Source organism: Canis lupus, chromosome 28 (assembly GCF_011100685.1).
Source record: "Canis lupus familiaris isolate Mischka breed German Shepherd chromosome 28, alternate assembly UU_Cfam_GSD_1.0, whole genome shotgun sequence".
NCBI classification, from domain to species: Eukaryota; Metazoa; Chordata; class Mammalia; order Carnivora; family Canidae; genus Canis; species Canis lupus.
In genome coordinates this window covers 41399526-41419267 of record NC_049249.1, presented here as the reverse complement: position 1 = coordinate 41419267, position 19742 = coordinate 41399526, and the positions used below count along the sequence as shown (strand labels likewise).

Here is a 19742-nt window from a genome sequence, read left to right as displayed (position 1 = left end):
AGCTCCCCGGACGGCCGGGGTCAGCACGACGCCGCACAAAACGGATGCGAGGCAGCCACCCGGAGACTCGCGGTGCGGCCCCTGCCCAGGCGCGCACGGGCACCCGGGGTGCGGGGAGAGGTGCGCAGCTCCAACCGCAGATCCGCCCGGACATCACCTGCCAGCTGCTCGCTCACGGACGCGCTGAGGCTCAGGGCAGCACCTGGGGCCACCCCTGCTGCCCAAGGCCCTGCCCTCCGGGTCTGGAGCCCTGGGGGGTCTCGACGGTCCCGCAGGGCGCACAGGGGCGGGGCTCAGAACAGGGCGGAGCTCAGCGCGAAGGGGGCGGGGCCCAGAGCGGAGGGGCGGGGCTCAGGGGAGGGGGCGGGGCGCAGAGCGGCGGGGGCAGGCGCAGAGCGGAGGGGCGGGGCTCAGCGCGGGGGCGGGGCTCAGAGGAGGGGGCGGGGCTCAGAGTGGAGGGGCGGGGCTCAGGGGAGGGGGCGGGGCGCACAGCGGCGGGGGCAGACGCAGAGCGGAGGGCGGGGCTCAGAGGAGGGGGCGGGGCTCAGCGTGGAGGGGCGGGGCAGAGCGGCGCAGGCAGACGCAGAGCGGAGGGGCGGGGCTCAGCGCGGGGGACGGGGCTCGGTGGGGGCGGGGCTCAGCGCGGGGGCGGGGCTCAGAGGAGGGGGCGGGGCTCAGAGTGGAGGGGCGGGGCTCAGGGGAGGGGGCGGGGCACACAGCGGCGGGGGCAGACGCAGAGCGGAGGGCGGGGCTCAGAGGAGGGGGCGGGGGCTCAGAGTGGAGGGGCGGGGCAGAGCGGCGGAGGCAGACGCAGAGCGGAGGGGCGGGGCTCAGCGCGGGGGGCGGGGCTCGGTGGGGGCGGGGCTCAGCGCGGGGGCGGGGCTCAGGGGAGGGGGCGGGGCTCAGAGTGGAGGGGCGGGGCTCAGGGGAGGGGGCGGGGCGCACAGCGGCGGGGGCAGACGCAGAGCGGAGGGCGGGGCTCAGGGGAGGGGGCGGGGCTCAGAGTGGAGGGGCGGGGCAGAGCGGCGCAGGCAGACGCAGAGCGGAGGGGCGGGACTCGGCGGGGGCGGGGCTCGGCGGGGGCGGGGGCGGGGCTCGGCGGGGGCGGGGGCGGGGGCGGGGCGGGGCGGCGGGGCCCTGCTGCTGCTCCCCCAGCGCTGCCGCTGCTGCGCCCCCACGTCCAGAACCGGCGCGCGGGTTTCATCCCCGCAGGTACCTGAGGTCTCCCGGGGAAGAGCGTCTGCGGAAGCCCAGAAGCTCCGAGGTGAGCTCTGAGCCCGGGAGCGGGCCCCGGGGGCGGGCGGCGCAGGTCGGAGGTCCCGGCCGGGCCGCGCCCCAGAGCCCCAGGCCCCCGCGGGAGAGGCGGCGGACACGCGGGGCTGACGGGGTGTCCGCGTGGGGACGGACGCAGGGCGGCTGTGGCTGGCCCCGCAGGGCTCTCGGGTGCACGGCGTGAGCCCCGTGGGTGCGTCCCCCTCGCCGGGCCTGGACCCCACCGCCGCCCGCCCCGCGCTCCGTGTCCGGGAATGAGGGGCCGGTGCCTGGAAGAGCAGTCAGGGGAGGGCCGCCGCGGGCCAGCATGGTCCGCCCTGGTCCCCTGGACACTAACGGGCCGTCAGGCAGAGGCAGGCGCACCCCAAGGGGCCCGGGGGTCACAGGCAAGCCTGCTGCTCTCCCCAGCACCCTCTCGGGGAGCCTGTCCGAAATGCCGCCTCCCCAAACTGTGAGGCCACCTGGGCTGATGCCACCTCTGCCTTCCGAGCAGGCTGCGGGGTCGCCGGGGCGGTGTGAGGGCCCGAGGGTGGCCGTCCTGGCCAGAGGTGAGGGTCCCGTGTGCACCCCCCCAGGCCCCGGGGAGGCTGTGTCCGCGGGGCCAGCCAGGGGGCAGCCGGGCAGTCAGGCAAGAGGCACTGTCCCCGGCCCGTCCTGCCATCACACGGGGTAAACCCCGAGGCCCTGGTGTCTCTTCAGCTGCAGAGACACGAACTGGCAGAAGCACAGGCCCAGCTGGAGGTGGCCCTGAGCCCCCTGGACGTCCTCAGAGGCGGGGAAGTACGCGTGGGCCACGCAGCAGGCGTAGCTGGAGGAGAACCGCAGCATGGCCTCCCGGAACAGCGCCTCGCCCTCCGCGCACTCCAGAAAGACCTGCCTGCACTCCTCCAGGAGCACGTACACGAAGTGCAGCTTGTTCATGGTGTCACAGCCCACCAGCACGGAGTGGGGCGCCAGCAGGAGGTTGGCCTCGCCCGCTCTGAGGACCAGCTCCCGCATCTTCCTCCTGGAGAACCTCCGGAACCAGCAGAAGGTGTTCACCGCCAGGACCAAGACGAGGGAGCAGAAAAACACCCCGCCCAAGAGGAGCAGGAAGCGCTGAGCCGGCGGGCTCGGCTGGAGCCCCAGGATCAGGGTGAAGGACAGCAGCACCAAGGAGATGAGAATCAGGAAGATGCCCAGCGGGACCCTGCAGCCCAGGTAGCGGAGGCAGGACCTGGGGGACTGTGCCCCGTTCAGGACGCCCAGGGCGCGCCGGTACACCTCGGGCTCCTCCAGCACCTCCTTCAGGGGGTCCGGGACACTCAGGGTGCTGAAGGTCCCCACCTGCCAAGACGACAGGCTGTCCTTGTTGATGCAGTTGAGGGTGAGGAGGGCCTTCCCACTGTAGAGGGAGGCGGCCGGGCGCAGGGCCGGCACGGAGCGCGCCCCGCACAGGGTGGCCTGGCACAGGAGCCGCAGCACCTTGGGGTAGAAGCGGCTGTCGGTCGCCTCCAGGTAGGTCAGGTGGCTGAGGTGCAGCGGGACCCGGCAGGGCTTCAGCAGGATGGGGATGACGGCCTTCCTCTCCAGGCAGTAGCCGAACAGGGACAGGTCGGCCTCCAGGAGGCACCACCGGCTCTGCACGAAGTCCTGGCTCAGCAGCAGGAGCACCTTCTGGCTCTGCTGGATGCACTCGGCCATGTTCTCCAGGATGTTCCTGCCGGGGACGAAGTCCCGCTCGTGCAGACACACCCGCAGCCCCGGGAGGTCCGCCTCCAGGCGGCCGATGAGCGTGTGGGTCCACGCCGCGTCCCTGCTGCTGTAGCTCACGAACACGTGGAACTTCTCGCCGGGCCTCAGCGGGGGGATGGCCAGGGCCCCCCCTTCCTCCTCGGGGCCGGGATCCATGGGCACCGCCTGGGAATCCACCCCCGGGAAGCCGCCTCAGGTCTCCGGAGAAGGAAGCCGCCCTCAGGCTGTGAGACCCGAAGACAGACTCCCTCGGTGGGGACGCTGCGGAGGACTGGAGGACGAGAGGACCGCTGAGGAGGCCGGGAGGACCGCTGCGGAGGATGGGCCAGAACGGCAGTGAGGCCCCAGGGGCCGCGGGGGAGCTGCCAGCAGCCCCAGGAACCACCTGCCCCGGCAGTGACCACCAGCTCCTGCTCCGCGCCCCCTTCCAGCTCGGGACCCACCGGGAGGGCCATCCGCGCCCCTCGGCCATCGCCTGGCCCTGGCCCCCAGCCTCCCCCCAGGCCCGAGCCCCCGCCCCCGGGGCGCCCCCACTGCCCGGCCTGCCTCCGGTTCTCTGCCGCACGCAGTGACCGAGCGCCCGGGGCCGTGCGCCGTCACCTGGGGCGTCCTCCTTGGTGACACAAGACACCGGCTCTGAGGGCTGGAGCCGCGGGGCCGCTTCCTGTCCCTTCTCCCGCGGTTACGGGTCAGGGGGCTGCCCCGCACTGGCTGGCCGCGTCCCTGAAATCCCTTCCTCGAAGCCCTAACCCCAGGGGATGCCGTTGGGAGGTGGTCAGGGCCTAAGGGCGGCCCGTGAGGGGCGACTGCCGCCAGGGGGTCCCCACCCTCCCACCGGGGCAGTAGCCCGGTGCCCTGAACCGACCACCAGGCTCCAGACTCTGAGAAATCACTATCATTTAGGAGCCCAGGCTCCGTGTCGTGTGCGGGAACCTGGGCCCTCCCCAGGGCCCCTTCCAGAACATGCCAGCAGGTCTCTACGCCGCTCCATAGCCTCGCAGCAAGATTTCGCTGCTCAGACTTGGTGATCAGAGCGCCCAGAGGCCGAGCTGGACACCCGGCCCCGCGAGGTGTGCGCCGCTCTCCCAGGAGGCTCGCCCAGCCCGACCCCCCAGGACTCCCGGCTGAGGCCCCGCCTCGTGCCCGCCACCACCTGGGCACCCTGCACACCTCGCGTGGCGGCTGGTTCCCGGGCCGGCCTCATGGGCAGAGTGGGCTGAGATGCCACCGTGCCAGGCAGCCCCCGCTGAGACCCCTGCCCTCGGGTGCGCAGGAGCAGGGGGCACAAAAGGAGGGCCCACGAGCAGCTCTGGGAGACCGAGGAGGAGAAGCCCACCTGCCCGCCGCGGCCTCGCCCCTGCTCTCCCCGGTGGCTGGAGGCAGGGCGCCCACGGTGGTGACGGGAGGGGGCTCGTCCCGCAGCCCACCCAGCACAGCACGGATGGAGCTGCTGCAGGAGGCCGTAGCGTCCACCCTTCCTGCCTGGCAGGCCCGGTGCACGGGCACCTTCCCCCTGCAGCCAGATGTCCCGTGAGCGGGGCTGTGGGGGACGCTTCACCTTGGCCCCCTCCAGGGAGGGCTGCCCACCCCCCTCTCTCACCGGCGTCCTGCAGGCGGGCTGGGTGCGCAGGTCCAGAGGCGCCGGGACTCCGATGCTGCTCCTGCTCCGGGCCCCGAGGGCCCGAATAGTGCAGGCTCTGGCCTCACTGCTCCTCGGGCGAGGGGTCGGGCTGGGAGGCGACCCGGAACCCCCCACCCCACCCCCCAGCACTGTCCTCAGACAGAAGGAAGTCTGCAGCCAACACTTTCTAGAGGCATCTCTGCTCCAGCGCGAGCAGTGGGAAACTGAAAAGGGAAGCAAATTGAGGAAGGCCCCTGGCGTGGGATGGGGGTGGGTGGACAGGGCCCCTTCTGAGAACGATGCTGGGGACCTCGCAGGGCCGGACGGTGGGAGTAACACGGCCACGACGCTCTCGAAATCGGCCCGGGGGTGATGCTGGGTGCTGCGCGGCAGCGGGGCCTGCCTGGCGGGGAGGGCTGGGCGCCCCCGGTTGGTTCCTTGGAGCAGGTCTGGCGGGGGCAGGGGGCATCCTCTGTGTCCCCAGGGCTGGCGATGCCCTCCAAGAGCCGATGGCAGCTGGGTGACTTCCCCAAACAGTGGAGCTCGCCTCCCCCGCCCTCCCAGGCCTGGAGCCGCAGCCTCCCCCACCCCACCCCCGGCCCCCCCCTCCCCCAGTCCTACTCCGTGACCCAGGGGAGTAGCGTCTGTGCCCCCCGGGGCCTGTGCCCGCCCCCACGGCCCCCCCACCTGAGCCAGAGGCCCGTCTCCCACCTGCGCCATCTCGGTTCCGGTTCCTGTGGTCACTTAGTGGAACAGCTACTCGGACTCACACCTGAGGGAGAAACTCCAAGCCGCACGCTCCTGCGTGAATCCTACAAACAGCAGAACCCAGAATCGACGAAGCAGCTCGATGCCATGATGCCAGGGAGGCTGCACACGCCGCGGTGGCCTGGGACGTGTCACCACCGATTTGGGGCACAGCCTGCTACCGTCCCCAAGAGGCCTGGAGACACGGGCCTGCCCTTTGAGGACCGAATCCCCTAGAAAAAGGCCGTATGTCCAGCTGATGGACTTGTGCCTGAAACAACGGGACGTCGAGGGACGTGCGCTTGCAGCACTGTCACTGTTTGGAGGATAAGAGTTTTTCAAAATATTTTATTTACTTGAGCGAGAGCGAGAGAGCAGACACACGCTGGCCGCACAGTGGGGGGGGGGGGGCGGGCGGAGGCAGCGGGAAAGGGAGCAGCAGACTCCTGGCTGAGCCTGGGGTCCACGCAGGGGCTCGGGGCTCGACCCCCCGACGCTGAGAGCGTGACCTGAGCCATCAGCCCGGCGGCCCCGGTAAGGATTTCCACAACTAGTCCTTTGAGGGGCCACCCTCCCTGCACACCCTGCCCCCCAATCACACAGACACGCTCCCTCCCCAGCACCCGCCCCCAGAAGTGGGGTGGCCTGGGGTGACCCCCCCCCCCACGAGGACAGGGCAGGAGCCTCTGGAGTTCTGCTCAGCAGAGGGGACGGCGCCAGGGGTGGCTCCACCTGCCAGGACCCAGGAAGGCAGGGAGAGACGGGGGCAGGCGGGCAGCGGGGTGCAAAGGCCGAGGACAGTCCCCCCGGGAGGGCTGTGTGGGAGCCCCTGACCCCCCACTGGGGGCACCCTGGGCGGTAGGTCTGCTGGGCAGGGCCTCCCAGCTGCACACCCCTGCCCTCCTGGCTCTGGGGGCACCTGGGGACACGACCCTGCCCCCCACGGCCATGGATGCCCCTCCCCCTCTGCAAGGCCGGGGGCCCCAGACCCAGACCTCGTTTCCCTACCAGAGCCAAGGGGAAGAACTGGGGGCATCGGGAGGATCTGCGCCCCACACTCACTCACACAGTAGCCTGGGGTGGGGTTCAAGTGGGGACCCCCCCCACCGTCACCACCTTCCTTGTTACCTCTGCTTCCCCAGCAGACTCTGCTCCTCACCAAGGGGGTTTGCTCCTTAGGTTCAGCACCAGGGGCAGGGGTCCTGGGGGTCCCTGGGGTCTCAGAGCACTGACACCCCCGCCCCCGCCCCCAGGGGTCCAGTGTGTGCCAGGCGGGCCTGAGAGGGCAGCTGCTGCCTCTGACCAAGGGCTGGGGGGCCCTGCTCCTCGGGGGGCCGGGTGGGGGGAATCCTGGTCCTTCCTCAGGCCTGGGCCCACCCCCTCCACCCCGACCCTGACTCCGAGGGAGTCACTGGGCATCCAGCACCAAGGACGGGGTCGGGACTGGCGAGGGGCACCTGGGGAGGCGTGGGGGACACGCCTGCAAGTCCCCTCCTCTTCCAGGGGGTCCCCTCCTCGGCAGCCCACAGAGAGCAGACCCTGGGGGGTGGGGCGTGCACAGCCCCGGCGCCCCCATCGCCGGTCAGGGATCCCTGGGCAGTGGTCAGTCGTCCTTGGGGCCTTGTCCCTGGCACAGGAAAGACTTTGCTCCTAAGAAACCTACCAGGGACTTGGGAGGGGGTGACCCCCAGAGCTCAGGAGCTCCGTGCAGGGTGCTGCTTCCCTTCCCACCTGCTTCCCGACCGGTCCTGCCCTGACGCTCTGGAAGGTGCCCGGAGGCTTGAGGCTCCCCGGGCCTGGCCTCACTTGGTGCGCCTGCTGCTCAGCCCCCAACAGCCCCCGTCTGCGCTCGGCCCCTGTCCCCTCACCGTCTGTCGACACCCCAGGATCACGACCTGGGCCGAGGGCAGACGCCCAACCACTGAGCCCCCCCAGGCGTCCCAACAAAGCATTTCTTTTGACTTCCTTCCAGAACAAGGGCCGACACAGGAAACAGAACTGCCGCCGTGGGGCAGCTGTGCGGGGCGTCGGAGCCACCGGGGTCGTGGCACCACACGGTGTCCATGGTGACTGCTGCCCAGGACGGCTCCCGAAGGCCACTGTGGCTCGCACCCCCCAGGGGGTGATTTGAGAATTTAGGGCGCACACAGGAGGCCCCTTCTCCGCTTGTTCCCAGAAAAGGGTCTGGAAACAGGCACAGCTGGCAGCCGTCCCCACGGGCCTGGAGGCGACATGCCGCTGAAGGAGGCCCCAGACTCAGGCAGGGACCGAGTGTCCTTCCCGGATTGTCCCAGTGCAGGACGGACAGGTGTCCAGGCCGCTTCCAGACGCACCTGCGTCGTGCCGGGTCCATCCGTCCAGACACTGGGGCCCTCGGGACCGTGAGCTGCTGTGGCCAGCCGGGCCTGCAGCTGGACCTTCGGGTGACGGCCGGAGTTCCGTGCCCCCAGGCACAGCAGCTCAGGATCTGGGAGCGAAGGGGGAGTGGGGCTGGCCCCACATGGAAGGACGCCCCATCACGGTCAGTGGGCTCCAACACCTGGGAAGAGCCAGCCGGGGGTGGGGTGGTGACCACATGGCACCACCTTCCAGGCCTCCTCCCCCCTGCCAGCCTCGTTGGCCTCGCCTCGGCCCCCCCCCCCCCCCCCCCCCCCCCCCGCTCCTGCCCTTAGAGTCGCTGCTCAGACATGCTGGGGTTTCCCTGACGGCACCCTCGGGGCCGCGGAGGGCGCGTTCCCTGCCCGGAGTGTGGGCGGTGCCCCTCACTGGCTGACCCTGGACAGGTCGAGGCTTGCCCAGAGGCCGGGCCCACCTCCCCTTGGCCAGGCTTGGGCCGGGGCGTCGGCGGGGGCCGGGGGGCTGCCACCTTCTCGTACCAGGTACTGCCTCCCACTCAGCATCTTCAGAACCTGGAGGTCAGCCTGGAGGTACCACTTGTCCTCGCATTCGCCCTGAGGCACGACCGGGACGCCATGTGACCCAGAACCCAGGGCACCCCTCAGAGCCCCCAAGTCCCCAGCTGGGTCCGGCCCACTCGGCTTGGCTGGCCACAGAGAGGCGGGCAGGGCGGAGCGGCCACCGGTCAACTCGTCCGCACCCGGAGCCCCGGGGCCCTGAGCTCCTGGCCCTTCCCCGCTCCGAGGCCCAACAGGGTTAGGGCGACTCCAAGCCCCAGAAGGCCCCGTCCCCGCTGCGGCTTTGCAGGCAGGACTCCCACCTCCCGGGGCGGGCCTGCGTCTGGAGCCCGACAGCTCCTGGAAATCAGTGGAGGCTGATTTGTTTTGAGCGTCAATGGACGTCAGGGAGAATTCAGGAGGGGAAATGTGAGGCCGTGAGGCCGTGGGGCGTTTTCCCCTGTCCCCGGAGCGAGGCAGCTCGGAGGGGCTGCGCTCATCCGAGTCTTGTCCAGCACCGCCCCACTGAGGCCGGTGCCCCTCAACACCCCCCGCTGTCCTGAGCCGCCTCCCCTGGGATTTACAGGCCTAATCAAGCCACTTCTGGCTTCTCGGGTATTCTGGCCACCACAGGAGTGAGATTTGGGAATCAGGGTTTCAGCTCCGAATTCCAGGTCCAAGTAGAAAGCGGCTCGCAGGTCCCCCCTGGAGTTCCCAGCGTCAGACCTCCCCGCAGCAGAGGGCAGGGAAGCCCTGGGGACGGTCCCCGAGCGGAGGCCACCCCCGGGGCTCAGGCTGGCCAGCAGCAAGGCCGCAGCTTCCAGCCCCAAGAGCTTCACACGCAACGGACGCCCAGTGTTGGGTCAGCCTGAAGATGGGAGATGAGGACACGAGTGTCAGGCCCTCTGCGTGGCCCCGAAGTCTCAGTGTTCATGACCCTGTCCCTGGGAAATGATTGAGAAACGTTCTTCCACTTGGGCAGCCCAGGTGGTGCAGTGGTTTAGCGCCGCCTTCGGCCCAGGGCGTGATCCTGGAGCCCCGGGATCGAGTCCCGCGTCGGGCTCCCTGCAGGGAGCCTGCTTCTCCCTCTGCCTGGGTCTCTGCCTCTCTCTGTGTTTCTCATGAGTAAATAAACAAAATCTTAAAAAAAAAAAAAATCCACGATCTGCCCCAAACAACATGTCCTATGGGCCTGCGACACGTATTACGCAGTGAATATGCTGTTTGGCCAAGCAAAGGGTAAAGTCTCAAGTGACCATCAGCGTCCTGGGGCCTCCTGGTAGGGCCTGCCTGCTGCCGCTCCCGGTGTCCAGAGCGGGAGCGGGGCCATCCTCCGGGGACGGTGGCCACTCCACAGCTCTCCCCAACAAGGGAACGGGCGGTCACTCTGGTCCAAAAGAGGACATGGGGCTCTGGAAGGTGGGAGCCGTAGGAGGTGATCAGCTGTTTCTTTTGTTTTTAAAGCCTCATGAAAAAAGTAATAAAAAATAAAAATAAAGCCTCCTCATTTCCTGGGGGCCTGGCCCAGGTCTGAGTCTCTGCAGCCTGGTGGCCTAGGGGTCTTCCCCGCAGGAGGCCCAGCCCGCCCCCCGCCCCGCCCGGGGCTCTGCAAGGATGCGCTGCGCCCGGATTCCGGTTCTCCCAGCATCTACCGGACACCGCGGCCCCTGAAGCAGTTTTCACAGCCAGGGAAGCGCAATTACCCCGCCTGGACACCGTCCTCCCCGAGAGGTACCGCCTGTTTATTCGGGCCCTTGGAACACCCCTTGGGCGTAGTGTGGGCGCGGGGACAGTGTGCGCAGCCCAGAGAGGCTGGCGGGCCCGGGGACGCAGCCTTGGGGCCTGGCGCTTGTGGACCCGCAGGCCCCACCACAGCGCCGGGCTGGGCAGGAGCACCTCCCCGGGGAGCACGACCCCTGTCTTCTGCGACTCCCGTCCCTCGGCCGGGCTGCTGAGTTGGGGCCCCGACAGCAGCCACTGCACTGTGGTCCCCACGCATCAGGAGAGGTCCCTGCAGCCGCGAGCCGGCGGGGAGCCCACAGCACCCCCACACCCCTGCCCTTGGCCTCTCTGCAGCGGCAGCTGCCCCCAGCCCGGAGATGAGGGGCGTGCAGGTTCCCGGCAGCTCCGGACCTGGCGGTGCGCGGTGCACCGGACCACAGAGGCCAGAGGATGGCGGCGCCCGCACCCTGCCCCCTGCGCCCGCTTTCCTCGCGGCCCACACCCGCCGCAGGGGCCGCCCCCACTGCCCCCCTCAGCCCCAGGGCTCCTCCCAGAGACAGCTTCCGGCTGTTTGGCTTTGTTCAAAAATGGCCACAACAGCACGTGCTCCCATATCCTCTGGGCTCTGGGGGGGGCTTTTAACCCCAGGACCCCGCTGACCTGACCCAGAGCCCCCGCAGGCTCCTGAGGTTTCCACCTGTGGGCCTCTGGCTCTGCATCAGTCCCGGGGCCCCTCCCCGTGCATCCCGGGGCCCCGCCCAGTGCATCCCCCCCCCCCCCCCCCCCCCCCCCGCGCCGTCCTCCTCTCTGACACCAGGGGCCTGGCCTCTGCCCTCAACGCTGCTCTGGGTTCCCGCGTCTGCTCCCCTCTTCCCAAGCTGGAGCCTGCGCAACCGCTGCCCTGCTCAGCTCTCCGCCCGGCCCCGCCATCCCCTGGCTGAGCCTCAGCCTGTCCCACACCGGGGCGGGGGGGATCTGACCCATCAGGGCATCCTGGCCTGGGAGGGCAACGTCCCAGCAAGTGGGGACGTTGGCTGAGCACTGATGGGGGCTGTTCCCACTCCCGGAAGGACTAAGGGGGCTCCAGGGAGCCTCGGGCCGGAGCCAGGCCCCTGGGGCCCTGAGAGGGACGGCAGCAAGGCCTCCAGAGAGACGGGAGCAGGAGGGGTCCCTGAGGCCCAGACCTTGTGCCCAGGCCCCATGTGTGCATGGGTCACCCCCGTTCCTCAGCCTGGCCAGTGCCAGACGTGGGGCCAGGGCGGTGAGCCAGCTAGCCACCCGGAGAGGAGGGGCACCCAGGCGGCATCCGGACGGCATCCGGGAGGGAGCCCTGAGCGCCGGGGTCTTGGGCGACAGTCAGGTCTCGGAGGGCTCGCAGCGGCGGGCGCACAGCCTCAGAGTGGACAGTCGCTGGGGCGCCGGGTCCTCACAGGGTGGAACCGCCTGCCGCCGCCGCCTACCTCCTCCTCCTGGGCTCCCGTGAGAGCACAGGCCCCTGCGGGCCATGGGGCTGGGGCTGGGCGCCTGGGAGAGGTGGTGCGGGGCCCAGGGGGCAGGTCCGCTGGCGCTCAGGGAGCCTGAGGGGTGAGAGCGCGCATCGGGAGTCACCAGGGCTGGCCCCACGCCGCCCGCCCGGTCACCGGGCTCCCCGCGCCTCGGGTGCCTCCCAGGGTGGACTGGCCCCTGTGCGGCTGTAAGGACTTCGCACAAAAGGGGCGATGCCACACAGCACACGCTCCCCGCGAGGTTTTGGAGGCGAGATGTGCAGGCGGTTTCCTTGGGCTACAGTCACGGCGGTGGTTTGGCACAGCCCAGGCCTGGTTTCTAGACGCTTCCCGCAGGGCCTGCGGCAGGTGTCTGCATCCCCTCTCCTTCAGGGAGGCTCATGATCACCCAGGGTCTGTCTGCCTGAGGACCATGGTGTCCCCACCTCTGGGGCAGGTGTTAAGTCAGGTGAGCACCTGGGCGTGTTCCCAGGCCCCCGAGGGCTGGGGCGCGGGTACGGGCCTGGACAAGACGGCAGGGGCCGCAAGGATGGAGAGTTGCTCAGCCCCGGGGGACTCCTGCTCTGCTTTCGGGCTCTGGAGGTTTGGCGGGTGTGGCAGTGAGCTGGCCTGGCAGACAGACGGCAGACAGGACAGACGGGCCGGGGCCACCCCTCCGTCCACCTCCAGGTGGACGTCCCGTCCCTCCTGCCCCCTCTGGCCAGAGGTTGGGTAAAGTGCCACTTGTGTTTGCAGCAATTTTGCACCAAGTTGAGAAGGAACAAGTCAGGCTCCAGCCCGAATGCCCCTGGGGAGGGGAGTGGCCCGGCCTTGCAGGGTGAATGGCGGCTGCCAGTGGTTTCCAACAGGACCTTCCCGGGACATTAGGGTCTGGGAAGCGCGGCTTTGGAGGAGTCCTATAGTGAGACCCCAGGGCCAGCTGCCAGCCGTGGTCCCACTGGGTGAGAACTGCTGATTGCCACTGGCCCCCACGTATAGGGGAAAGTCTGCCCCAGTCTTTCCATTGAGGACCTGGACATGCGTCCTGATGTCCAAGAGGAACAGTCGGTTTCTTCAGTAAAGAGATGTCACCTTGGACCCCATGGCACCGGCTAGCTTGGGCTTCACACGACCCCACATCCGTGGCACCAAACACTCCCCTACACCAAGATTTTTGAGGAGAGACCGGCATTTCTACCTTAGTCCTGTCCATAAACTTGGCCGTAGGATTCCTACAAAATGAATCCGTTCTTAGCATCAGTCATTACACTGATTCCCCCAAGGGAGCCCCGAGCAGGGCTTCCAGACCCCCCAGCTCTGTAATTGAAAGCGAAGGATGTGCTCACTCCCTGCGGAGGCAGCCCAGACGGAGGCACCGGACACTGGAAGGAAAAGTGGGCCTTTGCGTGACCTTGTGTCCCCGCACAGCTCAGAGCAGGCGGTGGGTTGTGGTGGGAAACGGTGCCGTGGGAAGGTGGGGTGATGGGGCCAGTGTTTCCCGGGGTGCACCTGGGATGGGGGGCCAGTGGCCTCGGCATCCAGCAGCCTCGGGCTGCAGCCCGTCTCCTGTTCACACAGCCTGCCTGGCCTGCTCCTGCGCGGGGTGGGGGGCGCCGGGTGACCACAGTCAGCTTTCTCTCTTCTGGCGGCCAGAGACGCCGTCTAGTCTTTCTTCACACGAGACGGGAGTCGTGCAGGCTGCTGCTGCGTCTGAGACCCTGTCCGACCACAGCACACGCCCCCGCCACCCACCCAGACGCCACCTTCGGGGTGTCCTGAGCAGACACGGGGCAGGCTAGGGCAGCTCGCTGTCGCCCTCATTAAAATTCTTCTTCAAACGCTTCTGTGAGTGGCCGGCTGAAGGTAAACTACCGGGAGACGGTCCATCAAAGTGCTTTAAGGATCCATCTTCATTGACTGGGAACATCTTTACTACCTTAGGGAGGGGCAGCCCGCCCTGGGGGAGAGAGCGCTGCCCTCCCACAGTGGCCGCCAGCCCCCACCCTAAGGTCCGGGGCCCCTTCTGCATCTGCGGAGGAAGAGCTCTCTAACTGAATTTCTCTGGCTGAGCCAGACAGGTAACCGGCCCCCAAGCTGGATTTCGTTAAAGCCACTTTGGTTTTTCAAAAATGAACATGCACTGATCCAGGTTGTGCTTCCCGTGTCTGTTGTCACCCGCAGACCGGTCTCCGGATCTGTTCTCAAACTTCAGGCAGAGGCCGCCGGCAGCCTGCAGCACCCGCCCAGGTTGGTTTGTTTGTTTATTTATTTATTTTTGTTTTATTTTATTTTATTTTTTTCCGCCGAGGGTTTTAATCCAGAGCCTGTCCAGTTTTGGAAAGAATGTGAATAAGAGCAGGTGTCCCAGGGCCTCCCCTCCCGCCCGCACCTGGTCCGTGTGCTCCCCAGGAGCAGCCCCGGCCAGCGGTGGCTCAGGCCCTCCCCCCTGGACCCTTCCTGAGTCCCTGGTCCCTGGTCCCTGGTCTCTGGTTCCTGGTCCCGGGTCCAAGTCCTGGGCCCACTGGGGCAAGCGGTGCGGCGTGGGAGGGGCTGACGGCAAGCACCCCTCGCCTAGCGCTCTTGGCCACCAGCAGCCGAGGGGCCCGAGGGCCAAGCCCTGCCACCCCGGGGGCGGCGAAGAGGTTGCCCCCCTGCCACCTGCCCAGGGGCCTTGGCTGCACCCTCTGGCCGCTCCCAGGGCCGGTGTGGGCAGCACCGGGTGCCTGAAGGGCCACCAGGGCCTGAGGCGACCTCGGGAGGACGGAAGCGGAGCCACCAGGCCCGGCGATGGGTGTCACCCACGGCCCTGGGTTGGGGGAGCGCCTGAGCCTGAGCGGCATGAGGGGCAGGCTCCGGGCAGGGAAGCTGGGCCACTCCGCGGGACCCTGGGCACCCCAGGCAGCTTGTGGCAGGAGGCGCGGCCTGGCCGAGGGCGCCGGGAGAGGCGGGCTGCGAGGACAGGGGCGCGGGGAGCAGGGCCCGGGGCGGCGGACCCCCATCCCCTCCCCGCTCCGGGTCCCGAAGCTAATGGGCGCCCAGGCTCCCGCGGCGAAGGGATGGCACCGCCCCACCTGCCCCCAGGCTGCGAGCGGCCGCAGCTCCAGGGACCCGCTGGGCTGGAGGCCGAGCTGCGGGGCTCGGGGAGGGGAGGCCGGGCTCCCCGGCGGCCGCTCGTCCTCCCTGCGCAAGCGCCGCATGGCCCGTCCCTGTCCCCGTCTCGCAGGCCCAGGGCAGCAGCGGCCGGCGGCGCACAGTGAGGTGGCGGCCCTGCAGGTGCCAGGTCTCTGCGCCGGTGTCCGCGTGTATTACCTGGTTGGGGGTGGGGGGGTGGCCGGGCTGCTGGCTTCCCAGTGGGCGCCAGGTGGGTCTCGGCCTCACCTGTTCTGTGTTTCAGTCTCTATGTTTCGGCTGTTAGTACATGTTCTGATGCCTCAAGCCTACCTGCGGGGTCTTACAGATAAAACAAGTTACTGTTAAAGATTTTATTTGTTCATTCATGAGAGACAGAGAGAGGTGGAGACACAGGCAGAGGGAGAAGCAGGCTCCATGCAGGGACCCGATGTGCGGCTCCATCCCTGGACCAGGGTCACGCCCTGGGCTGAAGGTGGCGCTAAACCGCTGAGCCACCCAGACACCCCTTAAAGTGAGTTTTTAAAACCATGTCCCTACCACACTTCTCTGGAAAGCAGGGAGCAGTTTCCTTCAGTGTCCTCGAAAGGGGCCAGCGTAGAGCTTCCCACCTTGTGCAAAGCAGGCGGGCAGGTGTTCTGAGGCTCGCTCTGGGCGTGACTCCCGCGTCCCTTCCTCCCGCAAGCAGGACACTCAGAACCGGCTGTGGTTTGGGGTCCCAGTAGGAGACTGAGGCGGGAACCAGGAAGGGAAACAGTCTGGCGCCAGGACTGTTACGTGAACTCACTAGTGACTTTCACTGACTAGGTTTGTTACCGTCCGGACCAAATGCAAACGTTCAGGCTTGTATTGGGGATTTCCCCGCATGTGGAAATCGTGGAGCGCGTGGGTGAAGTGCTGAGACTGCGAGGGCCCGCGTGGGTGAACCGCCTGCCCAGCTGGGGGTGCGGCCAGGCCTGGTGGCTCCTGCGGCTGGGGCTTTGCCACAGGCCGCATTAACTGGGGCGGGAGTCAGGACGGGCAGCGACTGCCGGTGTCCCCAGCTCTCTGTCTGCAGGCGTCCGGCGGCGGCACAGCCCACGGGGCCTGCTTTCCGGGCTCACTGAGGCCTGGGCGCAGGCAGCTGAGGCTTGCAGGGCCCAGACCACAGGGTGCAGGTCTCCAAGCCCTTCCCTCCCTACAGGACCACACGGGGGTGGCCCGGAGGAGGGGACGGACCCGTTTTTAGCAGCAGGAGGCTCCCCCAAGTCATGATGATGCCTGAACTTGCTCTTAGTAGCCACGGTTCTCCCTAGGTTTCTGGAAAGAGGAGACTTGACGACGGATTTTAAAGGGACCCCACCCCAGCTCCTGAAGTACAAGCTGCAGAGAGTGACCGTGCAGTGACCAGGGAGGGCAGGGAAGCCCCTTGCCCTTTGACCTTCCTGGTGCTCACAGGAGCTCCTGCAGGATTTCCAAGGGCAGAGGTGGCAGCTGGCAGCCACCGTGCGGGGCCACACCCCCAGTCCTGAGCTTCCTGGTCAGCCGGCACTGCTCTTCCTGGCAAACCCAAGCTCCCTGAAAGTCAGGACCAAATTTCATGGATGCACAAGGCTCACTTTGCAAATAGTTTGAGGATCATCGTGGTCACTTAGGGTAATCCAAGGCATAGGGGACAGTGAAACCAAGGCAGGAGGAAGACCACCATCCCCTGCCCACTGCCTGGCGTCTGCACTCACCTCCGCAGTCTCCAAGACAGGGAGCCGGGGTCTATGCGGAGCCCCGCACACGGTCCCTACGGTCCTGGGCAGCCTGGAGCTGGCGGAGGAACGTGCCGAGTCAAGGTCAGTGTTTCTCCACCGTCCCCACCCGACACCTACCTGGTGCCCCCACGGATCTGGTCGCTGGCCTGTTCATCTGACCCGGGGCATGGTGCGCCCCCCACCGCAAAGCGAGGAGCTGGGAAGGCCCACCAGCCCGGTGCCCTTGTTGCTCGTCCAGACCAAGCCTTTCCGCTGCTGTGGAGAGGGCTGCTGTCCCCGGCAGGGGGCTGTCCCTCTGGAGACTTCTGCTGTCTGTTCCCCTTCTCTTGGGGGTCCCGGGTTCCTGCGTGTCCTGGCCAGATCCCCAAGCCGTGTGGACCTGCTGGCCCAGGGGCCCAGTTCCAGTCGGGCTCATTCACTCTGGTCCCTGGGCAGCCTCGGGGCACGGTCAGCACTCAGGGCTCCTGCTGGTCACCGCACCGGCCACAGGCGCCCCTGCAACAGCCCGGCCTGCTCGGGGTCTGTGGGGGCTCCTCCTGGCCCATCCCCGGCGGGTCCCCCGGCCACAGGTCCCGAGTCTGTGGGTCCTCAGAGGGTGGACCGGTCAGTTCCGTTTTAGTGTTTCTCAGGGAGGGACTCCCACGATCTGACCGTAGATCCCGACGATCACAGAGAAGCCGTTGTCTAGGGGGCAGAGGGACTTCTGGGTCCTTCCTAAGCTGGGCAGGGGGTGGCATCTACTGGTTCCGCCAGGACAGGCGACTCTACACGTGCTTTTGTACCCATGAGATGTTTCATGACAAGAAAACGCTGCTCTCCGTCGGGGACAATGACTGCTGAATACCACCACCGTCTGCGCCACCGGGAAAGCAGGCAGCCGGCCGTCCAGGGCCAGGCGCGCTCCCCGGGGCTCCCCTGTGCCGGGACCTCCGCGGCCTCCAATCCGCAGCTCCCAGGCAGTATCTCTGAGCAGACGGGCTGCGCTGTTCTTCCGGCGTGGTGATTCAGACGTATCCGGGGCGCCTGCGGTTCTGGTGCTTTGGTTTTGACTTTTACAGAAGTGTCTCCGCTTAGACAGACAGGTGTTGCTTCTGCTGTCCTGTATGATCTTTTTTTTTTTTTTTTTTAATTTTTATTTATTTATGATAATCACAGAGAGAGAGAGAGGGGCAGAGACACAGGCAGAGGGAGAAGCAGGCTCCATGCACCGGGAGCCTGATGTGGGATTCGATCCCGGGTCTCCAGGATCGCGCCCTGGGCCAAAGGCAGGCGCCCAACCACTGCGCCACCCAGGGATCCCGTCCTGTATGATCTTAAAAAAAAAAGATTTGTTTATTCATGAGAGACAGAGAGAGAGAGAGAGGCAGAGACCCAGGCACAGGGAGAAGCAGCTCCATGCGGGGAGCCCGACGCGGGAGTCGATCCCGGGACTCTGGGGTCACGCCCTGGGCCGAAGGCAGGCGCTCACCCGCTGAGCCCCAGCTGTCCCTCCACACTCAGTGCAGAGTCTACTTAAGACTCTGTCTCTGCTCTTCCCCTCCTGCCACTCTCTCTCTCTCAAAATAAATAAATCTTTTTTTTTTTTTAAAGTCACTACGAATTCAAAGGTTTGAGTATATTTTGATGTTTCATTCAGCTACTCAGGCATCCCAGTTGTGACTCTCAACGATGCTCAGAAGTCACGTCTCTGACAGTGGGGCCCCGTTAAGTTGGCTCCTGAGTCCAACTTCAGAATTCTGTAACTTCCTTGACTTCCAAAACTGAATCCAGGCTCTTTAGGAAATCTACTCATTTAACCGTACGTATGTGTTGGAATATACGGAATATCCGTTATGAGTTAATTAGAATGCTTCTAATTCAAATTCAGGACAAGGTTTCTAGTAACTTCATTGATTCTAAATCCAAATCTTCTTGTTACCATACCAGAATATGTCACTTCTCAACACGACTTGGGACATTTCGGCTGCTTTCAGTCTTTGGTCATTAAACATTTTACTGAATAAAATTCTTGCCAGTGTGTGTTCAGGATCTATCCTTAGAAGCACCTTGCTGGGGACGCCTGGGTGGCTCAGTGGTTGAGCGTCTGCCTTCAGCCCAGGGCATGACCCTAGGTCCCGGGATCAAGTCCTGCGTCGGGCTCCCTGCATGGAGCCTGCTTCTTCCTCTGCCTGTGTCTCTCCCTCTCTCTGTCTCATGAATTTAAAAAAAATCTTAAAAAAAAAAAAAAAAGGCAGCAGTAAAGGTCAAAGGGTAAAAGCAAAAGCAACTGTTAGATGCCGCCGAGCGCTGTTCTCGGGGCTGCAGCTCAGCATCCCCAGCCCGTCTCCACACAGCCCTCGTAAACAGTGCAGCCAAATTGGATGTGTAAGAGGCCTCGGGGGTATTTTTATTTCTAGCTGTCTTGCTGTGAGTGAAATGAGGGAGTCTGCTTCTCTCCCTGTCCTGTTCTGCTTTGGCTGAGGGTCATGCAGAGGCGACACAGAAAAGGCATCTGTAGGAAAAGTGAACTGGACCGAGAACCCCTACCCAACGACCCAAGGCTGGGAGCGCCCCTGGTCACAAGGCAGAGCGGATACTAATTTTTGCTGGAAGAATTCAGACACGTCAGAGAAGTTCCAGAGGTAAAGTTCCAAAAAAGATAAACTCACAGCCCCAAATGACAAAGTCGGCCAGGAAACGAGGCACTGTGAGTCAGCAGAGGAATGGACAAAGACTCAGACCCACAGAACCTTCAGACATTAACATGATCGATCAAATAACGTAAAATTAGCTTAATATGTTCAAAAAATAAAAGAATGGGTTGAAAACATGGTAAATAAAAGCAATAAAAGACAAATAAATTAAAAAACACAGAACTAACAGAATTGAAAATAATTATTGAAATTAAAACCTGAATGCGTGGGATCCCTGGGTGGTGCAGCGGTTTGGCGCCTGCCTTTGGCCCAGGGCACGATCCTGGAGACCCGGGATCGAATCCCACGTCGGGCTCCCGGTGCATGGAGCCTGCTTCTCCCTCTGCCTGTGTCTCTGCCTCTCTCTCTCTCTCTCTCTCTGTGAGACTATCATAAATAAATAAAAAAAAAAAAAAAAAAAAAAAAAAAACCTGAATGCGTTTGACAGCACATCTGATATAACTGATAAGAAAACAAGTGAACTGGAAACTAGATCGGAAGAACTCGTCCAGAATGAGGGAAAGACCGCGAAGGAGTGGAAAGTACGGCAGGGCTGGTGGGAGAGATGACGGAGTGAGGAGGCCTGAGACACGCGAGGCTGGGGTCTGGGAAGGAGGAACAGGACGGGGCGCCCCTGCGGGAGGGGACCCCAGGTGCACGGGGCCCCTCCCGTCCAGCGGAGCCGCCCGACACCAAGGACGGAGACCGAGCGCCCGGGAGGACCG

At 65.8% G+C, this 19742-nt stretch overlaps 1 protein-coding gene across 1 annotated transcript; it reads right to left on the bottom strand.

The window, feature by feature from the left end:
- Positions 1-1432: 1432 nt before the first annotated feature.
- On the bottom strand, positions 1433-5130 carry LOC491698. Its single transcript, XM_038577977.1, has 2 exons — positions 4607-5130; positions 1433-3317 (listed from the first exon to the last, which is right to left on the bottom strand). The coding sequence occupies exon 2, from the start codon at positions 3160-3162 to the stop codon at positions 1933-1935; it is 1230 nt and encodes a 409-aa protein (XP_038433905.1). The 5' UTR covers positions 3163-3317; positions 4607-5130; the 3' UTR covers positions 1433-1932.
- Positions 5131-19742: the final 14612 nt, after the last annotated feature.

What these genes read in the sequence shown, in the direction of transcription:
- LOC491698 (XM_038577977.1), bottom strand. Translation starts at nt 3,162, where the DNA reads ATGGATCCCGGCCCCGAGGAGGAAGGGGGGGCCCTGGCCATCCCCCCG.